General features: G+C 45.2%; 4 protein-coding genes across 5 annotated transcripts; 3 read left to right on the top strand and 1 right to left on the bottom strand.

Annotated features, from left to right (window-relative positions):
* The first annotated feature begins 562 nt into the window (after nt 1-562).
* LOC9659614 (protein NRT1/ PTR FAMILY 6.2) lies at nt 563-3,115 on the top strand. Of its 2 annotated transcripts, none has more exons than XM_024684080.1 (4): nt 563-974; nt 1,036-1,253; nt 1,312-1,796; nt 2,101-3,115. In XM_024684080.1, the coding sequence occupies exons 1-4, from the start codon at nt 878-880 to the stop codon at nt 3,014-3,016; spliced, it is 1,716 nt and encodes a 571-aa protein (XP_024539848.1). In that variant the 5' UTR covers nt 563-877; the 3' UTR covers nt 3,017-3,115. The 2 variants fall into 2 exon arrangements, with proteins under 2 accessions (XP_024539848.1, XP_024539847.1); XM_024684079.1 differs by having other exon boundaries at nt 564-974; nt 1,312-1,874; nt 2,158-3,115.
* Nucleotides 3,116-14,762: 11,647 nt separating this feature from the next.
* Nucleotides 14,763-17,632, bottom strand: LOC9660143 (4-alpha-glucanotransferase DPE1, chloroplastic/amyloplastic). The gene is made up of 16 exons (XM_002978943.2): nt 17,092-17,632; nt 16,958-17,020; nt 16,819-16,907; nt 16,711-16,771; nt 16,580-16,658; nt 16,390-16,526; nt 16,183-16,341; nt 16,051-16,130; nt 15,852-15,991; nt 15,759-15,790; nt 15,632-15,709; nt 15,512-15,584; nt 15,372-15,460; nt 15,272-15,316; nt 15,061-15,213; nt 14,763-14,991 (listed from the first exon to the last, which is right to left on the bottom strand). The coding sequence occupies exons 1-16, from the start codon at nt 17,575-17,577 to the stop codon at nt 14,851-14,853; spliced, it is 1,905 nt and encodes a 634-aa protein (XP_002978989.2). The 5' UTR covers nt 17,578-17,632; the 3' UTR covers nt 14,763-14,850.
* A 114-nt stretch (nt 17,633-17,746) lies between these two features.
* Nucleotides 17,747-19,098, top strand: LOC9659613. Its single transcript, XM_024683990.1, has 6 exons — nt 17,747-18,392; nt 18,449-18,519; nt 18,590-18,652; nt 18,704-18,805; nt 18,853-18,906; nt 18,954-19,098. The coding sequence occupies exons 1-6, from the start codon at nt 17,747-17,749 to the stop codon at nt 18,969-18,971; spliced, it is 954 nt and encodes a 317-aa protein (XP_024539758.1). The 3' UTR covers nt 18,972-19,098.
* A 60-nt stretch (nt 19,099-19,158) lies between these two features.
* Nucleotides 19,159-21,357, top strand: LOC112349525. The gene is made up of 2 exons (XM_024684118.1): nt 19,159-19,964; nt 20,021-21,357. The coding sequence occupies exons 1-2, from the start codon at nt 19,164-19,166 to the stop codon at nt 21,320-21,322; spliced, it is 2,103 nt and encodes a 700-aa protein (XP_024539886.1). The 5' UTR covers nt 19,159-19,163; the 3' UTR covers nt 21,323-21,357.
* The last annotated feature ends 2,200 nt before the right edge of the window (nt 21,358-23,557 follow it).

The raw sequence follows: 23,557 nt of genomic DNA, 5'->3' as shown, positions 1-23,557 counted from the left end.
TAAATGCCAACTTTTCGCCTAGGACTTTTTGTTTAGGACGTTTTCTTTCTGCGCGAGATAGCAGCCACGAATGAACGTTTTTGCGCTGTGGGTCCGAAAGTCGAGAACCAAAAGCAAGAACTTTCACACGTGCCTGGAGAGCAGAAAGAATGGAAGTGCTTGAAATTGACTACAAATTCGATCGTTTTATAGATTTCTCCTTCTCTGGATTCGTCCATGGCAAAAGTTTGAGCTCCAGCGCCAGAGGACCAACGAATCCTTTCGTCCCAGTGTCGATCACAGAGAAAGAAACTAAGACAAAAAGCTTTCAATGAAAACGAACGCTTACCAAATTAAAGCTTTTTGTAGGTGTGATCTGATTATCCCACAGTCAAGGATTTCGGTGCGATATGATTGAACAGCTCGGCATCTAAGAAAACAAAGTCATCAGCCTGATAATTATCGTGATCTGGAAAAGAACATAAACAAAGCTCCAATTACCTCGGGATCAACATCCTGTGATAGGTGGTCCCGATTCCCAGCCTCAGTATAAAGCGTCCAGTCTTCCGCTTCTTCCTACAACACTGAGCGAGCGTGTGAGTCGAGCAAGAGAGAAAGAGAGTCCTGCTAGCTTGTCCTTGCCTGCTTTTTACAAACTGCTTCCACGCTCGAGCAAACTCATCACCACACTCATTGTGTCATAGAGTACCTTGAAATTCGTCAATCCTGGTCAAGAAACACATAGAATCAGCGAAAAAACCAAGAGAACCTGTACTGTGTATAGGCGAAGGCTACCTCAAAGATTAGTTTCTCCCGTAGTCTATCACTTCTCGTCCGCTAGAAGAAAGTTCCGAGGCTCACTCCTTGATTCTAAGCTTTTCGCAGCTTTCGTGCAGTCATGGCAGAGGTTGTAGGAGATGGATCCTTGGATCACAAAGGAAATCCCGCCATCAGGTCCGCTACCGGCGGATGGAAACGAGCCGTTCTGGTCTTCGGTATGTAGTTCAAAGTTGTCTCTTCCTGGTAGGCTAAGTTTCGCTGTTGGTTGCGTAACAGGACCGGAGCTCTGCGAACGAATGACGACGCTGGGTGTTGCCACGAATCTGGTGACTTATCTCACCAACGATCTGCACCTCTCCAACACCAAAGCTCCAAACATCGTCACGAACTTCCTGGGTACTTCTTTCATGTTGTGCCTTCTGGGAGGATTCATAGCCGATACTTACATCGGCCGGTTCTGGACGGTCGCTATCGCCGCAACAATCCAGTTCCTGGTAAGCTGAAGAAGTACAGAGTTAGAAGCTGAAAAACAATGATTCATGGTTTTCGCAGGGAATGCTTGTTCTCACCATTCTCACCTCACTTCCATCACTGAGGTCTCCTCACTGCGTCCACGACTGCCCTCCCGCGAAAGCCAAGCAGCTCAGCCTGCTCTATCTCGCGCTCTACCTCTCCGCACTGGGAACCGGCGGCATCAAGTCCAACGTCTCTGCATTCGGAGCCGATCAATTCGATAAGAACGAACCGAAGGAGCAGAAGCTCATGTCTTACTTTTTCAACTGGTTCTTCGTTTCCATCTCGGTGGGAGCTCTCTTCTCCCTCACTGTGCTCGTCTACATCCAGGACAACGTCGGCAGAGGCTGGGGATACGGCATCTGCGCTGCTGCCATGCTGCTCGCCATCGTCATTTTCCTGGCCGGCACTCGCATGTACCGCTACAAGGCACCGTCAGGAAGCCCCTTAACTCGCATCGCGAAAGTTGTCGTAGCCGCTGTCAGGAAGCACAAGCTGGAGCTCCCCCGGGACCAAAGTTCTTTGTATGGGTCACTTGGCCCTGGCAAAGACGCTGAAGATCCAGCCACCGACCAGAGCGCCAGGCACACTAATCAATTCAGGCACGTGAACTCCATCCTTTTCTGCTTCCTCTGCTTCTTTTGCTTTGCTTGTTCGTCTTTTGCTTTCTTCTCCTGTCCGCTGAAGAACACGTTAAGTTTAGTTTAGTTCGTTGAGAGCAGGGAAAGAAGTAAAACCCTCGCTGATAAGTCCAGTCCCTCTCCTATCATCGCGACAAAGCATTCTAGCATATAGATTGCATAGATAAGTTACCTCCACTTATATGAGTTTGGTCGTTTTGTCATCTTGCCCCGCCAACTTGCGCTCACAGCCTTATCAGTACAGGTTCCTCGACAAGGCCGCGGTTCTAGAACCCAGCGACGACGAGATTTACGACGAGAATCCAAAGCCATGGAGGCTGTGCACTGTAACACAGATCGAAGAAGTCAAGATGGTGCTTAGATTACTCCCAATCTGGGCCACCACCATCACCTTTTACACAGTCTACGCTCAGATGCTCACCTTCTCGGTCGTCCAAGGCTCCAAGATGGACAGAAAGATGGGCAGCTTCCTCTTCCCGTCAGCGTCCTCGGCAGCGTTCCTGTTCGCGACCATCATGGTCACAGTCACGGTCTATGATCGCTTCATCGTACCTCTGATGCGAAAGCTCACGGGCCATCCTCAAGGAATCACGACACTGCAGAGAATCGGCGTGGGTCTGGTGGTGGCGATCCTGGCGATGGTGGTGGCTGCCACGGTCGAGAGGCGACGAGTTAGAATCGCGAGAGAGAACAAGCTACTCGACTCACCCGACGTGCCGGTTCCAATGAGCGTGCTGTGGATCCTCCCACAGTACGTGCTGGTTGGGATAGGTGAGGCCTTCACTTACATTGGGCAGTTGGAGTTCTTCTACCGCGAATCGCCGGATGGGATGCAGAGCCTGGGAGTGGGATTGTTCCTCAGCACCATCTCGCTAGGGTTCTTCCTCAGCAGCTTTCTGGTATCGGTGGTGGACAGTGTCACCAGGGGCGGCGGCAGTGGCGGATGGATCGTCAATAATCTGAATCGCAGCCGACTGGATGATTTCTACTGGCTGCTGGCGGTGGTGTCGTCTGTGAATCTGGTGCTCTACCTCATCTGTGCGAGATGGTACAAGTACCGCCGAGCTGTATCACATTCTACAGGCACTAGCGCACATTTCTGAGACACCTCACATTCAACTCACTTTATTAATAATATGAAAAGAAAGAAAGAAAAAATTTAAGTATCATAGCACCTAATAAAACTTTAATACTTTTAAGCATTGAGTTGGTAATTAATGTTTTAACTTTATAAGCTAAAAACTAAATTATTGTTGCTGTTATCTCAGAATACTATAAAATTTACTCTCATTATTTATTACAAAGTTATAAATTGCAATTCAAATATGTTTTTTAGCCCCTTGAAATAATAAATATTTATTAATGCTAATATTTTAAATTAATAATATATATAATTTAAAAATGATTTAACATATAAAAAGAGTATAAAAATTTTAAATTAAAGGAAATTACATTTTTTACTTCTAAGTTTTAAGTATATAAATATAATATAACAAATAAAATTACCTCAAATTAGGGCTTTTGCAAAAAAAAAAAAAACTAAATAAGGTTACATTATTTGCTAGTTTTGGAAAATTTTACTCACCTCATGCATATCAAATTGGGAAACCATAAATCACTATGCACAAACCTATCATCATGGCATTTTTGGACTTTATGTTTTTTGTGACCAAAATAAAACCTTTATATATATATATTAAATATATTTTTAAAAAAATATGACACCCATTAAATACATATATTTAAATTAGGAATTTTATGTAAGAATAATATTCCAAAAATATATGTGTGAGTGCTTGGAATATGGAAAGGGAATACAGAAAATGTGCATATCAATTAGCCCAAAAACTCTAGCTTATATACAGGAGCAAGTAATCCAGATCAAAACCAATCCAACAACTACCAAAATCCCACTACGCTAATATTAATATATAGCATTGTAGTCATACACTTGGCCCTCACATCATCCCCTCCTCTCAGAATAATGAAAGACCATCAGGGTTTTATTATATATAGGCTGAGATCTAGAGGAACATCATACCAAGTGATCCGAATCCCTTGGTATGAAGCATTTCAATAGCTATACGTGCACAATTTCTAGAGGATCAGCCTGCTTGACGTCATGCCAAACTTCATAAACTTATGGTCCAACTTGCCGCAACACTTGATATAGTCCTTTCTACTGAGTAAGAAACCCCTTAAATAAACCACGTATCGTAAGATGGGGAAAATGGACCAACGCCAAGTTATCCACTTTGTACTCCACAAATGGACGATGATGGGAGTTGTAGTGCTGTTGTTGTCCCACTTGTATGCGGCCTAAGTGTTCGGCAAACTCTGCTCGGACAAGTGGAAAAATGATCGTCAAATACTGATCCCATGACTTAGCATTGGCAGTTTGGGGCTGTAAGCGACTAAATTTTCCATTCTACTTTAGTCACTTAACCACACCTCTGACCACTTGGAGGAGTCTCATTCACAACCTCCATAAGTCCAATCCAGGACTTGGGACTTGCTAGCCCCGAGAATGGCATCCATGCCACTCAACATTTGCACTTGGTCCAAGTGCTCCACGTGTCCGATCCCATGACCGACACTCAAAGGTACCACCGACATAGCAGCCTGTTACGCTAAGGCCATGCCCAATCACCTTTGCCACACTAGTAGTCCAATACCACTTGCATCACCGTCTCGGCTCTCCAAGACTAGGCAAACCATCCGTGAGTGTGTGAGACACAAAATCCCTAGGCCCCAAAGTGGAGCCGGAAGGGCGCCACATGGTAGTGGCCGAAGCGAGAGCCAAACGAGCGTAACACGTTTGGACCAAAAGCTCCGACTTGAAAAGTCAAGAGCGGGAGTGGAACTCCCAACGAAGTGCTCGAGGAACAAGCACAAAGAGAGCAATAAGCGAGGCTTCAAAAAGGGACCCAAAAAGGACCAACACATGACACATGGAAGTGTCCGAGATGGAGTCCGAGGCGGACCCGAGTTGGAGTCCGAGATGGACCCGAAGTGGAGTCCGAGATGGACCCGAAGTGGAGTCCAATATGGAGTCCGAAGTGGAGTCCGAGATGGAGTCCGAGATGGACCCGAAGTGGAGTCCGAGATGGACCCGAAGTGGAGTCCGAGATGGACCCGAAGTGGAGTCCGATATGGAGTCCGAAGTGGAGTCCGAGATGGAGTCCGAGATGGACCCGAGATGGACCCGAGATGGAGTCCGAGATGAACCCGAGAAGGACCCGAGATGGAGTCCGAGGTGGAGTCCGAGTTGGAGTCTGAGATGGACCCGAGATGGAGTCCGAAGTCGAGACCGGGACCAAGACCGAGACCGGGACCGAGACCGAGACCGAGATCGGGACCGAGACCGAGACCGAGGCTGAGGCCGAGGCCGAGTCCGAGTCCGAATCCGAGTCCGAGTCCGAGTCCGAGTCCGAGTCCGAGTCCGAGTCCGAGTCCGAGTCCGAGTTCGAAGCCTGAGAGGGTGAAAGCCCAAAGCGTTCGTCTCCCAGACCCTGGGGGGTTTGGTGAGCTCCAAAAGTATAGTAGGGGGAGGACTGCAGTGGAGCCAGTTTGGCCAGGAAAGGCCAGTTTGGCCTAGGAAGGCCGGACCCAGTGTTGGGTGATGAGCTGCCCACTGGGAAGTCCAAGACTAGAGTGAACACAGACCGACAAGCGGGGTAGCTTGGTGAAGTGTTCAAGAGCCGGCTCTAGTTCCCCCGGGAGATCGACTGGCCGATGCTCCCAGTCCAAGTGTGGGTGGCACTACCTACATGGATACCTGGTGTGGCTCAACGGAACCCGCTCTAAGCCCATGGCTAGAGCACCCAAGGGCAGAAGGCGAGGAGAGTACCTAGGTGGCTCGCGTAAGGCCACGGTGTTCCGAAATGTTGTCCCAAAGGCCCAAACTGTGGAAAGGAAGAGGAGCAGTCCTCTGGGGTAGTGACCAAGGACACAGTCGTGTGGTGAGGAAGTCCCAGAGGACCGTGGGACTTAGTGGTCGGGCCTGTGGGTCTCGATCCAGTGGCAGTGTTGGCAAACACGGCCAGGGGCAGAAAGGGACTTAGTGGGGACTGACAGAGGGATATTGGGGAAGGCTATTCCCCTTGTCGGTGGGCATCCTAAGGATGCTAAGGAGTGGATCTGAGATGACCACTCACGGATGGTTTGCCTAGTCTTGGAGAGCCAAGACGGTGATGCAAGTGGTATTGGACTACCAGTGTGGCAAAGGTGATTGGGCATGGCCTTAGCGTAACGGGCTGCTATGTCGGTGGTACATTTGAGTGTCGGTCATGGGATCGGACACGTGGAGCACTCGGACCAAGTGCAAATGTTGAGTGGCATGGATGCCATTCTCGGGGCTAGCAAGTCCCAAGTCCTGGATTGGACTTATGGAGGTTGTGAATGAGACTCCTCCAAGTGGTCAGAGGTGTGGTTAAATGACTAAAGTAGAATGGAAAATTTAGTCGCTTACAGAGTGGTCATCTCAGATCCACTCCTTAGCATCCTTAGGATGCCCACCGACAAGGGGAATAGCCTTCCCCAATATCCCTCTGTCAGTCCCCACTAAGTCCCTTTCTGCCCCTGGCCGTGTTTGCCAACACTGCCACTGGATCAAGACCCACAGGCCCGACCACTAAGTCCCATGGTCCTCTGGGACTTCCTCACCACACGACTGTGTCCTTGGTCACTACCCCAGAGGACTGCTCCTCTTCCTTTCCACAGTTTGGGCCTTTGGGACAACATTTCGGAACACCGTGGCCTTACGCGAGCCACCTAGGTACTCTCCTCGCCTTCTGCCCTTGGGTGCTCTAGCCATGGGCTTAGAGCGAGTTCCGTTGAGCCACACCAGGTATCCAAGTAGGTAGTGCCACCCACACTTGGACTGGGAGCATCGGCCAGTCGATCTCCCGGGGGAACTAGAGCCGGCTCTTGAACACTTCACCAAGCTACCCCGCTTTTCGGTCTGTGTTCACTCTAGTCTTGGACTTCCTAGTGGGCAGCTCATCACCCAACACTGGGTCCGGCCTTCCTGGGCCAAACTGGCCTTTCCTGGCCAAACTGGCTCCACTGCAGTCCTCCCCCCTACTATACTTTTGGAGCTCACCAAACCCCCTAGGGTCTGGGAGACGAACGCTTTGGGCTTTCACCCTCTCAGGCTTCGAACTCGGACTCGGACTCGGACTCGGACTCGGACTCGGACTCGGATTCGGACTCAGACTCGGCCTCGGCCTTGCCCTTGGCCTCAGTCTTGGTCTCGGTCCCGATCTCGGTCTCGGTCTCGGTCCCGGTCTCGGTCTCGACTTCGGACTCCATCTCGGACTCCATCTCGGACTCCATCTCGGACTCCATCTCGGGTCCATCTCGGACTCCATCTCGGGTCCATCTCGGACTCCATTTCGGGTCCATCTCGGACTCCATCTCGGGTCCATCTCGGACTCCATCTCGGACTCCATTTTGGGTCCATCTCGGGTCCACCTCGGACTCCATCTCGAACTCCATCTCGGACTCCATTTCGGGTCCATCTCGGGTCCACCTCGGACTCCATCTCGGACTCCATCTCGGACTCCACTTCGGACTCCAACTCGGGTCCATCTCGGACTCCACTTCGGACTCCAACTCGGGTCCATCTCGGACACTTCCACGTGTCATGTGTTGGTCCTTTTGGGTCCCTTTTTGGAGCCTCGCTTTTTGCTCGCTTCGTGCTCGTTCCTCGAGCACTTCGTTGGGAGTTCCACTCCCGCTCTTGACTTTTCAAGTCGGAGCTTTTGGTCCAAACGTGTTACGCTCGTTTGGCTCTCGCTTCAGCCACTACCACGTGGCACCCTTTCCGGCTCCACTTTGGGGCCTAGGGATTTTGTGTCTCACAGGGGCAATCGTGAAGGTAAACCCAACTCCGTCGGTAATATTGGATCATGACCATATAGAAGTTTATATGGTGAAACACCAACAGAACTCTACACCCCTGTGATATATGCATATCGAAGAGACGACAAATAACCATCCCAATCCGAATGTCGAAAGTTCACGTACTTTGCGATCATTCCTTTGAATTTCTGAATGAGCCGTACCACCAAACCGTCTGACTATGGATAATAAGCACTCATGAAAGTGTGGCATATCCCCAACTGAGACATCAAAATATGAAATGCCTCAGCCATAAATGCGGGACCATTATCCGAAAGAATCCGCTCCGGACAAGAATGTTGGAACACCACTTGATTAAGGAGGAAGTATCCCACAATAGTTGCAAAGGCACTAGTAAGAGCACTAACTTCCACCTAATGAGTCAAATAGTCAGAAGCAATAATAACATATTCATTGCTAACAATCGATCGTGGAAAAGGTCCCATAAGATCAAGCACCACCAACTCAAACAGATGGGAAACTGTAATTGACTCCAACTATCGTTCTACGGCACGAGGGGGAGTATTATGAGCTTGGCACCAAACACAACTATACACATACCAGATAACATCACGTCGCATCTCCGGCCAATAGAAAGACTTGTGTAGCTTCTCGGTCACACGATGATGTCTTATATACCCACCTAAAATAGGAGAATCGTGGTAGGCATGGAGAAACTGTGGAATAAAGATGGAAGGCACCACCAGCCATAAAGGATCATCAGAATCCGTTTTCACAAAATAAAGAAAGCCTTATTCAAGGCAATATTGAGAATGTAAATGCCGGAAGGGCAAATCATTAGCAAGTGATGCAAGATTCTCAAACCCATCTCAAAACCTTCGAATCCACAGCTCAATCTTTTGAGCCTTGCGAACCTCCTTCAGAGAAGGTAGATCTTTCTCTGCATCTTGTGGACACTGAACGTCAGGTACAACAACTGCCGGCGGCACAAAATCATTGTCTAGAAAATCTATAAACATTGGAACAACAGACTCGTCAGAAACATGAGAAGAGAGCGGAGAAGGAAGAGGAGCTTGAGAAAGGGCATCCGCATTAGCCATAGAACTCATTGGGCAATGAACAATATCAAAATCATATATCTAAAGCTTCAAAGCCCATTGAGCAGTAGGATTAACCAGGTTCTTTCGCTTCAATAATGAAGTAACAGCAACATGATCACCTTCAAGTAACATCCGAGAACCATGTAGATATGCATGAAGTTTCTCGAAACTCCAAACTACTGCTAAACACTCCTTCTCTGTCGTGGAGTAGTTCACTTCCACTGGTTGTAACGTATGGTTTATATATGCAATAGGGTGGCATTGACCAGGCACACTCAAGCTTTCTTGCATCAACACACTTCCAAAACCAATATCAGAAGCATCCATGAGCAAAATAAAAGGTTGAGTGTAGTGAGGATATGCTAAAATTGGAGGAGTCATCAACAGCTCTTTAAGATCCATAAACGCCTACTCACAATCCGGAGACCAAATGAAAGATGACATTGATAACTTCAGCAACGATTGCAATGGCAGTGCGATTAGAAAGATGATCCACAAAATGACCGAGATATTGCACCGAGATATTCAGAGTAGGGAATTTTAGAATAGCCACAAGTTTGTCAAGATCAATTTGCAAACCCTCACGAGAAATACGGTACCCAAGATAAGTCATGTCCTGGGATCCAAATATGCACTTTGACCACTTCAGTTTTAAACCAACGTTGCATAGCCAATTCAACACTTTACAAACATTACGAATGTGCTCCTCCCACGTCCTTTTCGAGTGAATCAAGACATCATCGATGAAATCAACAGTCACCTTTAGCATATCACAAAAAACCTCATCCATCATCCGTTGGAAAGTTGTTGGAGCATAGTTCTAACCAAATGGCATCACCAAGAATTCATACAAACCAAATGGTGTATGAAAAGTAGTCTTAGGAATATCATTTTCGGCCATCGGTACTTGCCAGTAACCAGAAGCAAGATCAAGCTTGGTGAATCAACGACTTCACCCCAGATGATTCAAGAGATCAATAGTGTGAGGAAGAGGGTACACATCTGGGATTGTCACTTCATTTAATAAACGATAGTCAATGCAGAAACGAATACTTCCATTAAGCTTCATGACAGAATAAGGTTCACATGCCCAAGGATTCCGTGACTTCCAAATAACACCCTTCTCTAACATCTCCTTGACGTTTGTATGTAAAATCTTGATCTCTTTGGGTGATCAACGACGAATAAAAACCTTGATTGGACGAGCATCCCAGGTTAGAATCGGATGACGTGTGGCAATCTTGGCCCCAAACAATAGGTCAAATTCAAAGAGATCAGAATACTTCTTCATAAGCTGGTCAACTGCTACAGCATAAAGATTATCGGAGGGATCGAAAAAGGGAAGAGCAGAACAAGATGGAAACATAGGAGTAAATAGTGGGGGGACAAAAGTAATGGAAGCAGAGGTAGAAGTATATTGACAAAGAAGTACAGAAGTGAGAAGAATGGATGAAATATAAAAAAGTATGAGACAAGGGGGAGAAGCCTCAAAGTCATACTTGGCATGATTGTGCTGCAACCTATCTATACCAAGGATGAGGTCAAAAGCTTGACTCGGCACCACCCACAATGATTGCAACCCAAGCTCAAAATTGCCCAAACGCACAACCAGGTCCGCCTCATCCTATACACATGCATGTGTACAGTTGTTGCCATAAAGAATGAAAACTGACTCTACTACACAACGCAAGTGTATATGGCAACGTGTGACAATATATCAAACAATAGAAGATAAATTCAAACATGTATCAACCAACACGGAGAGAATAATAGGAGATTGCTTGTTATAAAAACAAGCTTGGAAAGTAAACATTGGATAAACTAGTGCTAAGTGAACTGCTTGATAATACTCCCGAAAGAAAGATGGAGGGGTCACTGACTTATTCGCGCAAGATCCCTTTGTTACTCGTGTGACTCCTTGTTTCCCAGATGCATCTCGGTGTCCAAACGTTCCACTACACTAACACCAACAGGACGTTGTTGACGCCAAAATCTCTACCTAGGAAGTGGTGGCTGCCAATCTGGAATTATAAGTGTGACCAACTTCATCACACGCCTAGTAACAAACATCACGACCAAGGCCATGGCCTCGCCTTTGTCTTTGAACTCAAGCAGCAATAACATCAACCTCCATTGGAATAGGACCATCACCCATAGGAAGTGGAGCTAAAGGACATGCAGCGAAAAGTGGAAAAGGCGAAGTCTCATAACATTGTGCCAAGCAAAGAGGATTGTCAAGGGTGGCGGGAGCAAGTGCATGCACAAGTCTGACAAGATTTTGACGAAGTGCTGGCCACAACATTTCTAACTTGATCCGCTCAGATATATTTGGCTCCACACGAAGCAAGAGGCTTTGGAAACAAACACCAAATTGCATCACCGACTCAGATGGCCCTTGACGAAGACGATGCAATTGTTGAACATCATCACAATTGTCGACATATCTGAATGCATGTTTGAAGACATCCGGGAGAACACTTCAATCCCCCCAAGTGGCTGTGCTCAAACCATTGTACCACTGCAATGCCGTCCCTTGGAGACATGTGAGAAACTTATGCAAACGTCGAACATCATCCCAAGAATGATATGTGGCAATCACTGTGAAGTGATCAAACTAATGGTATATATCATCCCCAGGATTCCCACAAAAGAACTCCGGCCAAACGTGAAGATTGGCACCAAGAGTAGAAGGAGTTGTACCACGTGCCATGAATGTTGCTATCAATTGAGTCTGGTTGTTCAATTGCAAATGCATGGCATCAAACAATTATACCAATTGCTACTCCAAAGTCAAAAGAGGAGACTACTACTCTACCATGAAAATGAATGAAAAGGAAAAAACAAAAAAAGGGAAATGAGAAAAAACTATAAAGAAAGAGAGATGTAGACAATGGAAAAGTTAGATCTAAACCAAAATCCTGAAAAGAAAGAACAAAAGAAAGAGAATGGAAAAAACTAGATCTAAACAATGCAAAAGCTATATCTAAACCAAAATCCCAAATCTAAGCACTCCTCAGGGATAAGGAAAATTGCCCCTCACCTCTACCAATATGAATGCTTGAAATATGGAAAGGGAATATAAAAAATGTGTATATCAATTATCCCAAAATCCCTAGTTTATATACAAGAGTGAGTAGTCCGGATTGAAACCAATCTGACAATTATCAAATCCCACTATGTTAATATTAGTATATGGCATCATAGCCGTACACTTGGCCCTCATATATGGAGTAATACAAAAATTTATATGGTTGAGTTTTTGTACTACTTTCTAAAAAACTTAGTATTTAATGAAAGAAAATATTTTAATTTTATTAGTATAAATAAAATAATCATGGCGGAAACACGGCTTTTGCATTTAGCACAAGCCTTGCATTTATCATTAACACCTTTCTAGAGGCATAAAGGTGGCTGATGCTAAATATTATGTTTTATTAAATATGTTAAAATAATATTTAAATTATTTATTCTTCTTTGCATTTAAAAGTAATCTTTAAAAATAAATTTTACACCTCATTAAATTTAGAGATTGAACTCATCAAAAATATAAAAAGTAACACAGATATTCATGTGGTTTAGTTTTTATTTTCTAAGTACTTGAATAATTTTTGGTATTCAAAAGAAAAATGTCAAAATTTTAATAGTATTTTTTTATTTCTTAAAATAAATTTAAATTTTTTATTGATATTTAATTTTAATTATATATAATAATATAATAATATTTTATTAATTATAAATTTAAAATTTGCATAAAGGATTTTTTAATATGTTATACAATATAAAGTTTTATACATTTGCTATGAACCCCATTCATCTTTATCTCATTTATCTCATTTATTGTTATTTCTTTTCATAGCTTTCAAATGCAAAATGCAAAATTATAAATTTCCTTGAAAGATTTCACATCTCAATCTACAATATAGTTGTTATACCATGCATAACTTGAAAGAAAAATAATTGATAAATGTTGTAATTTCTTTTTAGATCACATTGAAATTAATTTCAATGGATCAAATCAAATTAAATCCATCAAGATAGCTCATGCTCCATGTGATATCACACAATAGTCTCACAATAGTCCTCATCTGGAAATGTCTTATCATTGAAGGGTTGCACATGTAACATGTAGTCATTCTTGAGCTTCTCTTGAACTTCTTCATGAAATGCTTGGCAATATCCCAGCGGGGATACACCCCACAAGTGCGATGTGAAGATTGATGCTTCTCAGATGCCTCTCTATGTCGTACTGCAGCAATGGCATACTCATGAACTGGTTGACAGACTTGAGGAGGTGCTCATCTACGTGTAATGCAGCGCTATGATCCCGTCACATCCACCCGGAAAACTTCCATCCCTGGGCCTGAAGTAATAGCCTGTGCTGACCTTCATCTTCTTGATGTTTCCGATGCTCCTCAATGGAACCCTGTCAAAGTCCTGCACCGAGACGCAATCCTTCTAGCATAAGCCATCCAAAGGCCTCACCGTCTCTTCTTTCTCGCACACTACATTCAAGTAGATCCTCTTGATGTAGCTGGAGCAGTACTCCCCCGTGCTGGCGTCGAGAACGTAAGTCGGGTCCAGACGTGCCATATCTGCATCTGTTCTGCACGCACCTTGTACTTGTATCTTACTGGCCCTTTTCCGCACCTCATCAATCTCACTGTGTTGAGCAAACGCCCGCAGAACGCGATCCCAATACTCATCTTCGTCGTTCAGCATGGCTATCATTTCATTGGTTGCTTGTAATGTCTTCCTTCGACCATATTGCATCCACGACGGCATGCCTTCAAGTGTGTCAGTTTCCGCGAGCGCCAAGTCTCGAAGAACAGTCTCGCAGCAGGCGGACATAGCATCAAGGAAAAGCGGGACGAGTCCAGTGTAGTATTCGATGCTGGAACGACGAGCTGGAAGTTTACCAAGCACGCAATTCCCAGAGAAGGTGGAATACTCTTCCTGAAACAAAGCTTTCAGGCATGAAAGCCATGAACAAAATATTGGCAGCTTCTTACCTCGTCAAAGACAGCTCTCTGGCGTTTATAAGTGAACGATGGCAATTGATTCTTCCTGCTTAAAATACCAGCTTTCGGACTAGTGCACCAACAAATTCTTGTACCCGCGCTCAGAAGGACGCGCAGATCCTTCTTCGCTGCCAACTTTGCGTCGTGGTCATACACTGGCTTCCCAAGGAAATCACTTGGATCAAGTGCCTCGCCTCTGTCTATAAAGAAGTAAAACACTTCTGCTCTGTTCTTCTTGCGCTCCTTGATAAACCCAAGCGCCTCCTCCATCGACACGATGCTCGCGATGGCAGCCTCAGTCTCTTCCCAGCCGTCGACTTGCCTGATCTCGTCCACAAGATATGAGAAGAGGAGCGCGTTCTTGGTTGCCTCCACCTGATCGATCAGGAACGTCTCTGCCCACAGGAAAACCGGCCGGTACTTCACACCCTCACGCAACTGGAGATGCATGCGCTTCTCTCGGTTCTCCTCGTCGTCGGGAGTGTTGAGCCACTTGTAGAGAACACACGCCATGGCTCTAAAGTCGGATGACTTCCCAATGCCCTTGGGACCGACGATCAAAACCTCACGCCCAGAAATCCAGGTGCCCAGGAGCTCAAACAGCGTGTTCCCTCGACCCACGTAGTTGAGCTCCACCGGAGGCCTGCTAACCGGCTCTCCTATGCCTGGATATGGCAGGAGAGTGGACTTTCCTTTGATGAAGACATCGTCTTCATTCATGTCGAGGATGGTCCTCACCGCCTCCCTTGCTTCCTCTAGCGTAACATATTCGCGCTTGGTACCCATCCAAGCACCTACAATACCTAAAAAACCCTAAAGACACCAAGAACCCTAAACCCTACATCCAACGGCCTAAATTCAAAGAGTTCGCGCCAATTCTCTGAATCATTAAATGGTCAAAAACTATGACCGGTCAATGCCTGTTCAACGGTCAACGGCCCAACGACCAAAAACTTATTTTTCAATCAAACGATGCTCTTCTTCCGAGCGCGGCAACCGGTTGTACTCGTGAAGAAGTCCTCTGATTCTCTCGCCTTCTTCTGTGAGCTCGTCAAAGATGGAGCTCTCGCCGATCCTCCATGCCCAGTTCCCAGACTAGCCAAAGTAGAAGAGCTCGTCAGCGTACTGCTTGCAACGAAGATACCACGCTGTGTTGGTACTTACCTTCACCGCCGGTGTGTTCATCCGAGCATCGCTGTCGAGGCTCAAGACGTCTTGCATTGGGATGATTGCCGTGCGTGCCACGGACGAGAATGCCGCCCTCATGAGCTCCCAGGAGACGGCGTCCTCGTCTTCCAGGCGCAAGTAACTTCTTGCCTGTAGGCACGTTAAACTTGTTAGAAAACCACTGCGTTCACGAAAATTAAAAGCACACCTTTTCCTTGTCTTCTTCGCTCGCTTTAGACCACCATCCAACACTCTAAAAGACATGGATTAGTCGGCAAAACAAGCATCCAGAGTTAAGAGTTAATTACTGTGTCATTGTCGTGCGTTCCCGGGTAAACAACTTGGTCTACCTCGTGGTTGTGCAATATGTGAGGATTCGTTGGGTTGTTCCCAAAGGCTGCATTGGATACATTAGAGTGAAAGAATAAGTATAACGCTGGAACCATACCGAAGTGTAGCACAACCATGCCCGGCGCTTCAATCGCCTTTCTAAGCTCCACAACGTCCGTGGTTATGATCCCCTGCGCATAGCATGAGCGCTAGTTTGCTTTCAAAAGGATGTCCTTACCAGGTCTTCGGCAATGATGTCAATCTTTTTCCCCACGGCTTTCTTTATAGCGTTGAAAAACTCGACTCTTGGTCCCATCTGCAATTCGATTTTAGGTACTATCATCATGCAGACTCATAAAGCTTACTTTCCAGCGACCATCAATTGCTGTTTCAGCATCTGTTACGCAACGTAAGAATGTCAGCAAATATCTTGATATGCAGTGTTGTTTTGGACATACCAGCAGGAACTGCCCAATATCCTGCAAGCCCACGGAAGTGATCGATTCGAAACTCGTCATAAAGCTCAAAAGCACGCCTCATTCTTGAGGCCCACCACTTGTAGCCATCTTTTGCCATCGCTTTCCAGTTGTATAAAGGGCTGGAAAATTACTGAAAGACAAGGTAAGCAAGTGCAACTTAAATATTTGGAGCTCTCACCTTCCCCATAGCTGGCCAGTTTCACTAAAACAGTCAGGTGGAACACCGCTAACTAGAACGGGTTCGCATGTTTTTTCGTCCTGCGAGATATTGAGTTCTTCCTTGTATTTGAAAAAGAAAATGGAAGCGTACCATCATAAACTGTGTCCGATGGACCCAAACATCAGCACTATGACCTCCTACGTAAATCGGCATGTCGCCAATAATCTTGATTCCTCTTTCATTTGCGTACGTATGCAAAGCTTGCCACTGCTTTTGAAACAAAAATTGTTGCGCAATAAAAACGTCAATCTGTAATAGAACGAGTTAGAACTAGAACAACTAGCACTTTGTTCTTACAAAGTCTTTATGCTCTTTCCGAGCTTTATCTAGTGCCGAAGGGTTTCTATCTCGTAGAGGCTCTGGCCATAGCCACCAGGCTCCGTCATCGAGATGTGAATCTATAGCTGCAAATAAAGCAGCTTCTTCCAGCCAGGCTACATTTGGTGCATGATTAGAGCATCCATTAAAAAGCACAACATGGACTTACATGCAATTTGGGGGCTCTTTCGAAAAGTTTCGAGATCCTTCTTCAAAGAACCTCCATTTTGCACCAAATTCTTTGCAGCCTATGAAACAACGGGAAAGAATAAAGCGGTGATGCAAACGAAACTGGCAGACCTTTTGGATCAATGGATCCTTGAGCTCGGCTACAGCTTCATAGTTAATTTTCTCGACAGGTCTGTAAGCAACAAGTCATTTCCGAAGGAAGAAAAGAAGCCAGCTTACATAGCCTCAGGAATATCTTCTTCTTCCAGAAGACCATCTTTGACGAGTTCAGTCAGCGAGATCAGAAGAGTATTCCCGCAGTTAGCATCCTGTCAATCGCAAAACATAAGATCTCGGATGAAAGAAAAACGCCGCTTACTTGTCCAGCGTAAGGCGATCCATCCTCTCCGGCTTTTCTCCCAGGAGGTACCAATGGCAGAACCTACGAGAACACAAACTTGAGTTCCTATAAGTGAATGATTCAAAGACAAACGAAACAAAGAGCTAGAATACCTGCCAAATGCGACATCCAGTAGACTCGAGCCAATCGAGAAATCTAAAAGCGTCTGGACCAAGGTCTCCAATCCCATGGGGTCCAGGCAATGAAGTAGGATGCAAAATAATCCCAGCTCTTCTGGGCATGGCCTTCTTTGAAGGATCATCCTTCTCATACTCGTCTGGCAAATCATCCCCCGGCGATAGAGCACTGGAAGCCATTCTCCTTCTCGACGGTCTGCTGCTCCAATGCGTGAAATCCTTTCTAGAGATCCATTCCCTATGTGAAAAACCTGGCAAAGCGCTATAAACCCTACAGCTACACCTCCCCGGATCGCAACAAGAAATGCTGCTCAATGCCGCTGCTGCTGGACGGATCCGGCGAAATCTCACCTGGATTGCTGTGGCCGATGGCGCCGCGACCACGGATGACGATGCCGACGATTCTTCCAGGCGAAGAGCTGTGGACGGATTGAAACTAGGGCATCGAATGGAAGCCGCCATAGCCAATCAAGCCAGCATTCTACTATCGCCCGAGAAAAGAGAAAAAAGAGCGCCTTTCTAGCCCTCGCCTACGTGGCATGACACATGGACAGGATCATAAAGTGGATATTCTCTGGAATCGTTTTGAAAACTGAATATTCTCTTGCATCTTTTTTGGGGGTTAGGGTTTATGGATCTCGAAGATTTTGAGGTAGACTTCGATCTTGGCGAGTTCCTCAAGAATGGCGATCGAGAAGAGGTCAGTGAATCGATCGCAGCAGCTGGCACGCCAGAGCCAACAACAACTCCAGATTTCCGTCAGGGTTTTGCGGGTAGCGATCGGGCAGTCTCGCCTCCTCCAGAAAATCCAAGCTCGAGCCGCTCTGATTTCCGGGATTTCGGCCTTGGAGAGAGCGCAAGGATCTTAGGCACGAGTGCCAAGCGATCTTTGCGAGAAAACGATCAAGGTAACGTCCAGAAGAAAGCCAAGACCGCATCAGAGGAGCCGATGTTCTTGGATTTCCTGGACATGGAGGATAGTCGGGACTGGACTGTGCCAAGGACTCTCAACGTTGCCAGCAGTCCTGCAAGAGCCGACGAAGAACCTCCACAACGGAGCTTAGAAAACGACTTTGGTGCTCCAGAGATTTTTGGAGCAAAGTCACAAAAGCTTGCTTACACGATTCCAGGACCAGCCGGGGCCATGCAGCTGGGCATAAAACGATCAGAGCCTTGCGAAGTTTCGCGCAAAGAAAATCCTTTTGATCACTCGGACTTTAGAAGTTCTGCGTGGCTGGCGGCCCTTCGCTACTGTCAGATCGGCGAGATTGATCCGGGTAAGCTCATCTTGTTTCTTTCTTCTCTCTCTTTCATGACTTGATTTCCACGACAGTGAAGTACTCACGCCGTGATTCCACAATCAGCCATATCAAGTCATCCTCTTGTGTCGAACGTATTCCCCAGGTAAACTATATTGCCATTATCTGGACGACCATCTTCTTTACCCCGTAGTTTACATGGTTTTCTCGATCAGCTGCTTGCGATAATCCAATCGTGTACTCCAAATGGATGCGGAGACGCTTTTGTGACACTCAAGGTACAGTCGTCATGGAAAGAAAACATAATTTGAGCAAAGTTCCTGGAGTAGGATCCGACAGGCACGATTGGTGGAACCGTCCACAAGAGAGTGCTTGCCGAGACTGAGTTCGGCAGGGACATTGTGCCAGGAGCAGTCATCGTCCTGTCCAAGGTGAATTCAACGTCACATATTTTCGCCTTACGAGAGATTGGATTCAGGTGACCGTGTTTAAGCAATCGATTCGGACCCAGTACCTCAACAATGCTGTACAGGTTTGCTTTTTTTGTGTAGTCGTCGTTGATGTCTGGCAATGCTCCAGGTTGTGCAAGCTTGTTGAAAGGCTCAGGATCTCAGTTAGTAAGTTTTTTGAAGGTAAGATTTGACCAGCTTGACCTTCTCAGTCGTTCTCTGCTTTCAATCACGTCATAAATCTATTTCCGATTCCTAAAAATATGGAGGGTTACATTTTGTGTCACATAAAATGAGTGTCTTGGAACTTGTGAAGCGTCTCTTAGGGTTTTTGGTTGAGATGTGTGCCAAGCGTAGCCGCGATTATGTTACGGTAGAGGAAGCAAGGGAGGCGGTGAAGACCATCCTCGACATGAATGAAGACGATATCTTCATCAAAGGCAAGTCCACTCTCCTGCCATATCCAGGCATAGGAGACCCGGTTAGCAGGCCTCCGGTGGCGCTCAACTACGTGGGTCGAGGGAATACGCTGTTTGAGCTCCTGGGCGTCTGGATTTCTGGTCGTGAGGTTTTGATTCTCGGTCCCAAAGGCATTGGGAAGTCATCCGACTTTCGAGCCATGGCGTGTGTTCTCTACAAGTGGCTCAACACTCCCGACGACGAGGAGAATCGAGAGAAGCGCATGCATCTCCAGTTGCGTGAGGGTGTGAAGTACCGGCCAGTTTTTCTGTGGGCAGAGACGTTCCTGATCGATCATGTAGAGGCAACCAAGAACGCGCTTCTCTTCTCATATCTTGTGGACGAGATCAGGCAAGTCGACGGCTGGCAAGAGACTGAAGCTGCCATCGCGAGCATCGTGTCGATGGAGGAGGCGCTTGGGTTTATCAAGGAGCGCAAGAAGAACAAAGCAGAAGTGTTTTACTTCTTTATAGATGGAGGCGAGGCACTTGATCCAAGTGATTTCCTTGGGACGCCAGTGTATGACCACGATGCAAAGTCGGCAGCGAAGAAGGATCTGCGCGTCCTTTTGAGCGCGGGTACAAGAATTTGTTGGTGCACTAGTCCGAAAGCAGGTATTTTAAGCAGGAAGAATCAATTGCCATCGTTCACTTATAAACGCCAGAAAGCTGTCTTTGACGAGGTAAGAAGCTGCCAATATTTTGTGCCCGGTTTTTACGCTTGGAATGTTTTTTTCAGCAAGAGTACTCAACCTTCGCTGGGAATTGCTTGCTTGGTAAACTTCCAGCCCGTCGCTCCAGCATCGAACTTTACACTGGATTCGTCCCGCTTTTCCTTGATGTTATGGCCACCTGCTGCGAGACTGTTCTTGGAGACTTGGTGGTCCCTGAAACAAACACATTTCCAGGCGTGCCGGCGTGGTTGTACTTTGGTCGAACGCTGGCTTCGAAAGCAACCGATGAAGTGATAGCTATGTTGAACGACGAGGACGAGTATTGGGATTGCGTTCTGCGGGCCTTTACTCAACACAGTGAGATTGATGAAGTGCGGAAAAAGGCCAGTAAGATACAAGTACAAGGTGCGTGCAGAACAGATGCAAATATGGCACGTCTGGATCCGACTTACGTTCTCGACGCCAGCACGGGGGAGTACTGCTCCAGCTTTATCAAGAGGATCTACTTGAATGCGGTACGTGAGAAGGAAGAAGCAGTGAAACCTTACGCTGATGGGGCGTGGATGGCTTATGCTAGCAGGCTTTTGCAAGATAAGGGCCGCATCAACTGGTCGACTGTTGGCCAGCTCTGTGAAGATGTTCTGGCTGCAGTAGTTGCGAGGAAGGGATTGCGTCTCGGCAGTGATATACATGCTGCTTGCGGAACCATCACGGTGCAAGAGTTTGACAAAATTCCATCGAGGAGCATCGAAAGCATCAAGAAGATGGCCGTCAACACAGGCTACTACTTCAAACCCAGAGATTTAAGCTTTCCAGACGTAGATGCTGTGATCGTCTGGGTGGATGAAACGGGAGCAGTGAATATCATTGCGCTGCAGTACACTGTCAACGTAGATGAGCATCGGAAGTCTGCCAACCAGTTCATGAGCTTGTCCTCTCTGCGGCTCTGGTTTCCTGACATAGAGAAGCATCTGGGGAACATCAATCTTCACTTCGCATTTGTGGGGTGTAGCTCCCAGCCTGGATATAGCCGCAGTGTCCAGCTCGCCAGTATTAAGCAGCTCAAAAATGGCACTGTTTGGGGGACTCCAGAGTACGTGTTACATGTGCAACCCTTTGATGACAAAGCAATTCCAGGCTTGGCTGCAGAGGACTACGGCGTACTAGTTGAGATCACAAGCAGCCGGACATGGAACACCAGCTACTCGGAAGTGCAGGGTGATGGTGTTGGACTTCTAGCTCTGACACGAAAGGAATTGGACAAGATGGCGAAGCAGGACTACGGGCTCAACCCCAAGGATTACAAGAACAAGGCATTGTTAATAAATGCAATGTTGGCTGCTGGTGGAAGCCCAGCAAGTTCTTGAACTAATGCTTGAATTGGTGATTCTTCCAAGGTTAAGTGATAACTTTTAAAAGCTCTGAATTTCAACAAACTTCCTCTTAATCTAACCAGCCACATAAAGATGAAAATCCAGGTTTCCACTTTTGCTCAGCCTAGTAGGAATTGCGAAAATGATGTGATAATGGTATATGCTGGGGAAGTATATTAGCAAGGAATCCAGTTCTGCTGAAGATATTTATATTCTTTAATCAACACTTAGTTTAAGTGGAATTAGCCTTCCTAAAATATTTTATTTGAATGATTCAAATCAAAGAAAGGATATGAGTCAAGCCATACAAAATAGTACACTACTAACCAAGAGACATAACATATATAAATCTAGGATATTCAATTGTTTTATGTACCAATTCCTTCTATTAGCCATTGATTGAATTTTAGAAAAATGAAAATTTTGCAATACAAATATTTATGGTATTGAAAGTACTCCTTTCATGAGTAGCATTGAAAGATCTAGAACATTAATTCAAAAATATATTATATCCAGCCCCAGATCAGGGTTTTTGACATTCAAATTAAAAAAATTATTCTGAATTAAAAATAATCATTTTAGTACAAATTTGAATTAAAATTTGAACTATTCATGTCACATTTGCACATGGGAGTATTATATATTTACACATTTAAGGATATATTTTTTTGAGTTGGATGCATTTAAATTATGCACATAATTACTTTAAAATTTTTATATAAATAATTGAAATATGATTGTGTGTATTATATTTTTGTCATAGGATATGCCATGTATACATAGGGCATGACACCTCAAGCTTCTATGTAAGACTGATGCCCATCACCACAAATCTAGCAATGGTTTTATGTAAATATTTATATTATATGAGATAAATCTTTTCCTTTTATAATATTATGATTCATGAGTGATCTATGGAGAAGTGGGACAAGAAGCACCATCATCAAAATTGAGGTATTGAATAGGAGCTTCTCATCTTATCACAACATCACACATTATAATGGAGTACTATTTTAGTGTTTTTTATATCACAGCTGCCAACTTTTGTTCCTTCAGCAAATATGCAAATATTAATTTTCATATAGATTAGCTATAAGCATATATGCAACTTTATTCCTCTTATCGATCTTCACCAAAGTGTTATATGCAATCTTCCCAACTTACACATTTTTCCACTTCTTGCATACACTCAGAATGGTAGTCTAAGTTACACAACTCGACTCTAGAGGCATGAATTCTAACACCATCATTGTCTCATTACTCACCCTAAGAGATCAACCACTCTATAGTAGTGCTCACTGCCAAGATAAATCCTCCATTATATAAGCACTCCTTTCCTTGTTTCATAAGCCTTGCATAGTTGCAAGTGTTGATGATTGAGAGGAATGTAAACCTATCAAGATGAAGGTTGAGATCTCCTATACTGTGAGCTCTTTTAAACATGGGGGTAGTATCTCCTTGACAATTGTATCCAGCTATAAATGCTGTCCAAACCACAAGATCTTTCGACAAAATCAAGTTGAAAACTTGTTAAGCCGAGACCATACTTCCAACTTTGCAGTAGAAGTCAACCAAGCACGTCGCTATGACTTAGTTGCTCTTTAATTGCTCTTTAAGAATGGCAAATCTTTGTGTAAGCTCTTTGTCCCAATTACTTTGCCCTAACATTGCTACAAGCTTTGAGTCCATTGTTGCTTTCGTTGCTTTGAGCTGCCTAGCAATGCAAAGCCATCACTTGCTCTAGTGCCACTAGTTTTACAAAACCTCCATCTATCTCTTTGTGAAGGAATGAAAGAACTAAAACATGGAATGACATGAAAATAGTTCTAAAGTAATTAGCATCCCAATGCCAAAACCAACACATAAAATGAAGCCCAATGGAGTTTAAGGCAATCTTAGCATACTAGTGAACTAATTTAAGGATATGAATATTCCACTAGTTAGTATAGTATGGAACTTAGGCTTAGACCCAAGCTAGATATAGAACAAGAACAGGTATACAAGTAAAAATATAAATTATGCCTCAAATTGATTGGTTTTACTTGATCTACCCATTATCTCTACTATATATTTAGAACCCTCTATAGCCGCACATACTCCCCCTCCCCCACACACACACACCAAAAATACATACTTTGGGCTTTCACCCTAGATATAGGAGTTAGTCTTTGAGACAATTATGAAAACTTATTAAATATAAAATGGTGTTATATTATGAATTTAAACATG

The sequence above is a fragment of the Selaginella moellendorffii genome, unplaced genomic scaffold (genome assembly GCF_000143415.4).
Source record: "Selaginella moellendorffii unplaced genomic scaffold, v1.0 SELMOscaffold_39, whole genome shotgun sequence".
Taxonomy (NCBI): Eukaryota; Viridiplantae; Streptophyta; class Lycopodiopsida; order Selaginellales; family Selaginellaceae; genus Selaginella; species Selaginella moellendorffii.
The sequence above is the reverse complement of the archived record's forward strand: the minus strand, read 5'-3'. Positions and strand labels throughout refer to the sequence as shown.

What these genes read in the sequence shown, in the direction of transcription:
- LOC9659614 (XM_024684079.1), top strand. Translation starts at nt 878, where the DNA reads ATGGCAGAGGTTGTAGGAGATGGATCCTTGGATCACAAAGGAAATCCC. An exon ending in ACGAGCCGTTCTGGTCTTCG is followed by an intron (nt 975 to 1,035) that starts GTATGTAGTTCA and finishes GTTGCGTAACAG; the next exon opens with GACCGGAGCTCTGCGAACGA. An exon ending in CCGCAACAATCCAGTTCCTG is followed by an intron (nt 1,254 to 1,311) that starts GTAAGCTGAAGA and finishes TGGTTTTCGCAG; the next exon opens with GGAATGCTTGTTCTCACCAT.
- LOC9660143 (XM_002978943.2), bottom strand. Translation starts at nt 17,577, where the DNA reads ATGGCGGCTTCCATTCGATGCCCTAGTTTCAATCCGTCCACAGCTCTT. An exon ending in AGGATCCATTGATCCAAAAG is followed by an intron (nt 16,659 to 16,710) that starts GTCTGCCAGTTT and finishes GTTGTTTCATAG; the next exon opens with GCTGCAAAGAATTTGGTGCA. An exon ending in ACTGGCCAGCTATGGGGAAG is followed by an intron (nt 15,992 to 16,050) that starts GTGAGAGCTCCA and finishes GTAATTTTCCAG; the next exon opens with CCCTTTATACAACTGGAAAG.
- LOC9659613 (XM_024683990.1), top strand. Translation starts at nt 17,747, where the DNA reads ATGGATCTCGAAGATTTTGAGGTAGACTTCGATCTTGGCGAGTTCCTC. An exon ending in GTGTCGAACGTATTCCCCAG is followed by an intron (nt 18,520 to 18,589) that starts GTAAACTATATT and finishes TTTCTCGATCAG; the next exon opens with CTGCTTGCGATAATCCAATC. An exon ending in ACGCTTTTGTGACACTCAAG is followed by an intron (nt 18,653 to 18,703) that starts GTACAGTCGTCA and finishes TTCCTGGAGTAG; the next exon opens with GATCCGACAGGCACGATTGG.
- LOC112349525 (XM_024684118.1), top strand. Translation starts at nt 19,164, where the DNA reads ATGTGTGCCAAGCGTAGCCGCGATTATGTTACGGTAGAGGAAGCAAGG. An exon ending in AGAAAGCTGTCTTTGACGAG is followed by an intron (nt 19,965 to 20,020) that starts GTAAGAAGCTGC and finishes TGTTTTTTTCAG; the next exon opens with CAAGAGTACTCAACCTTCGC.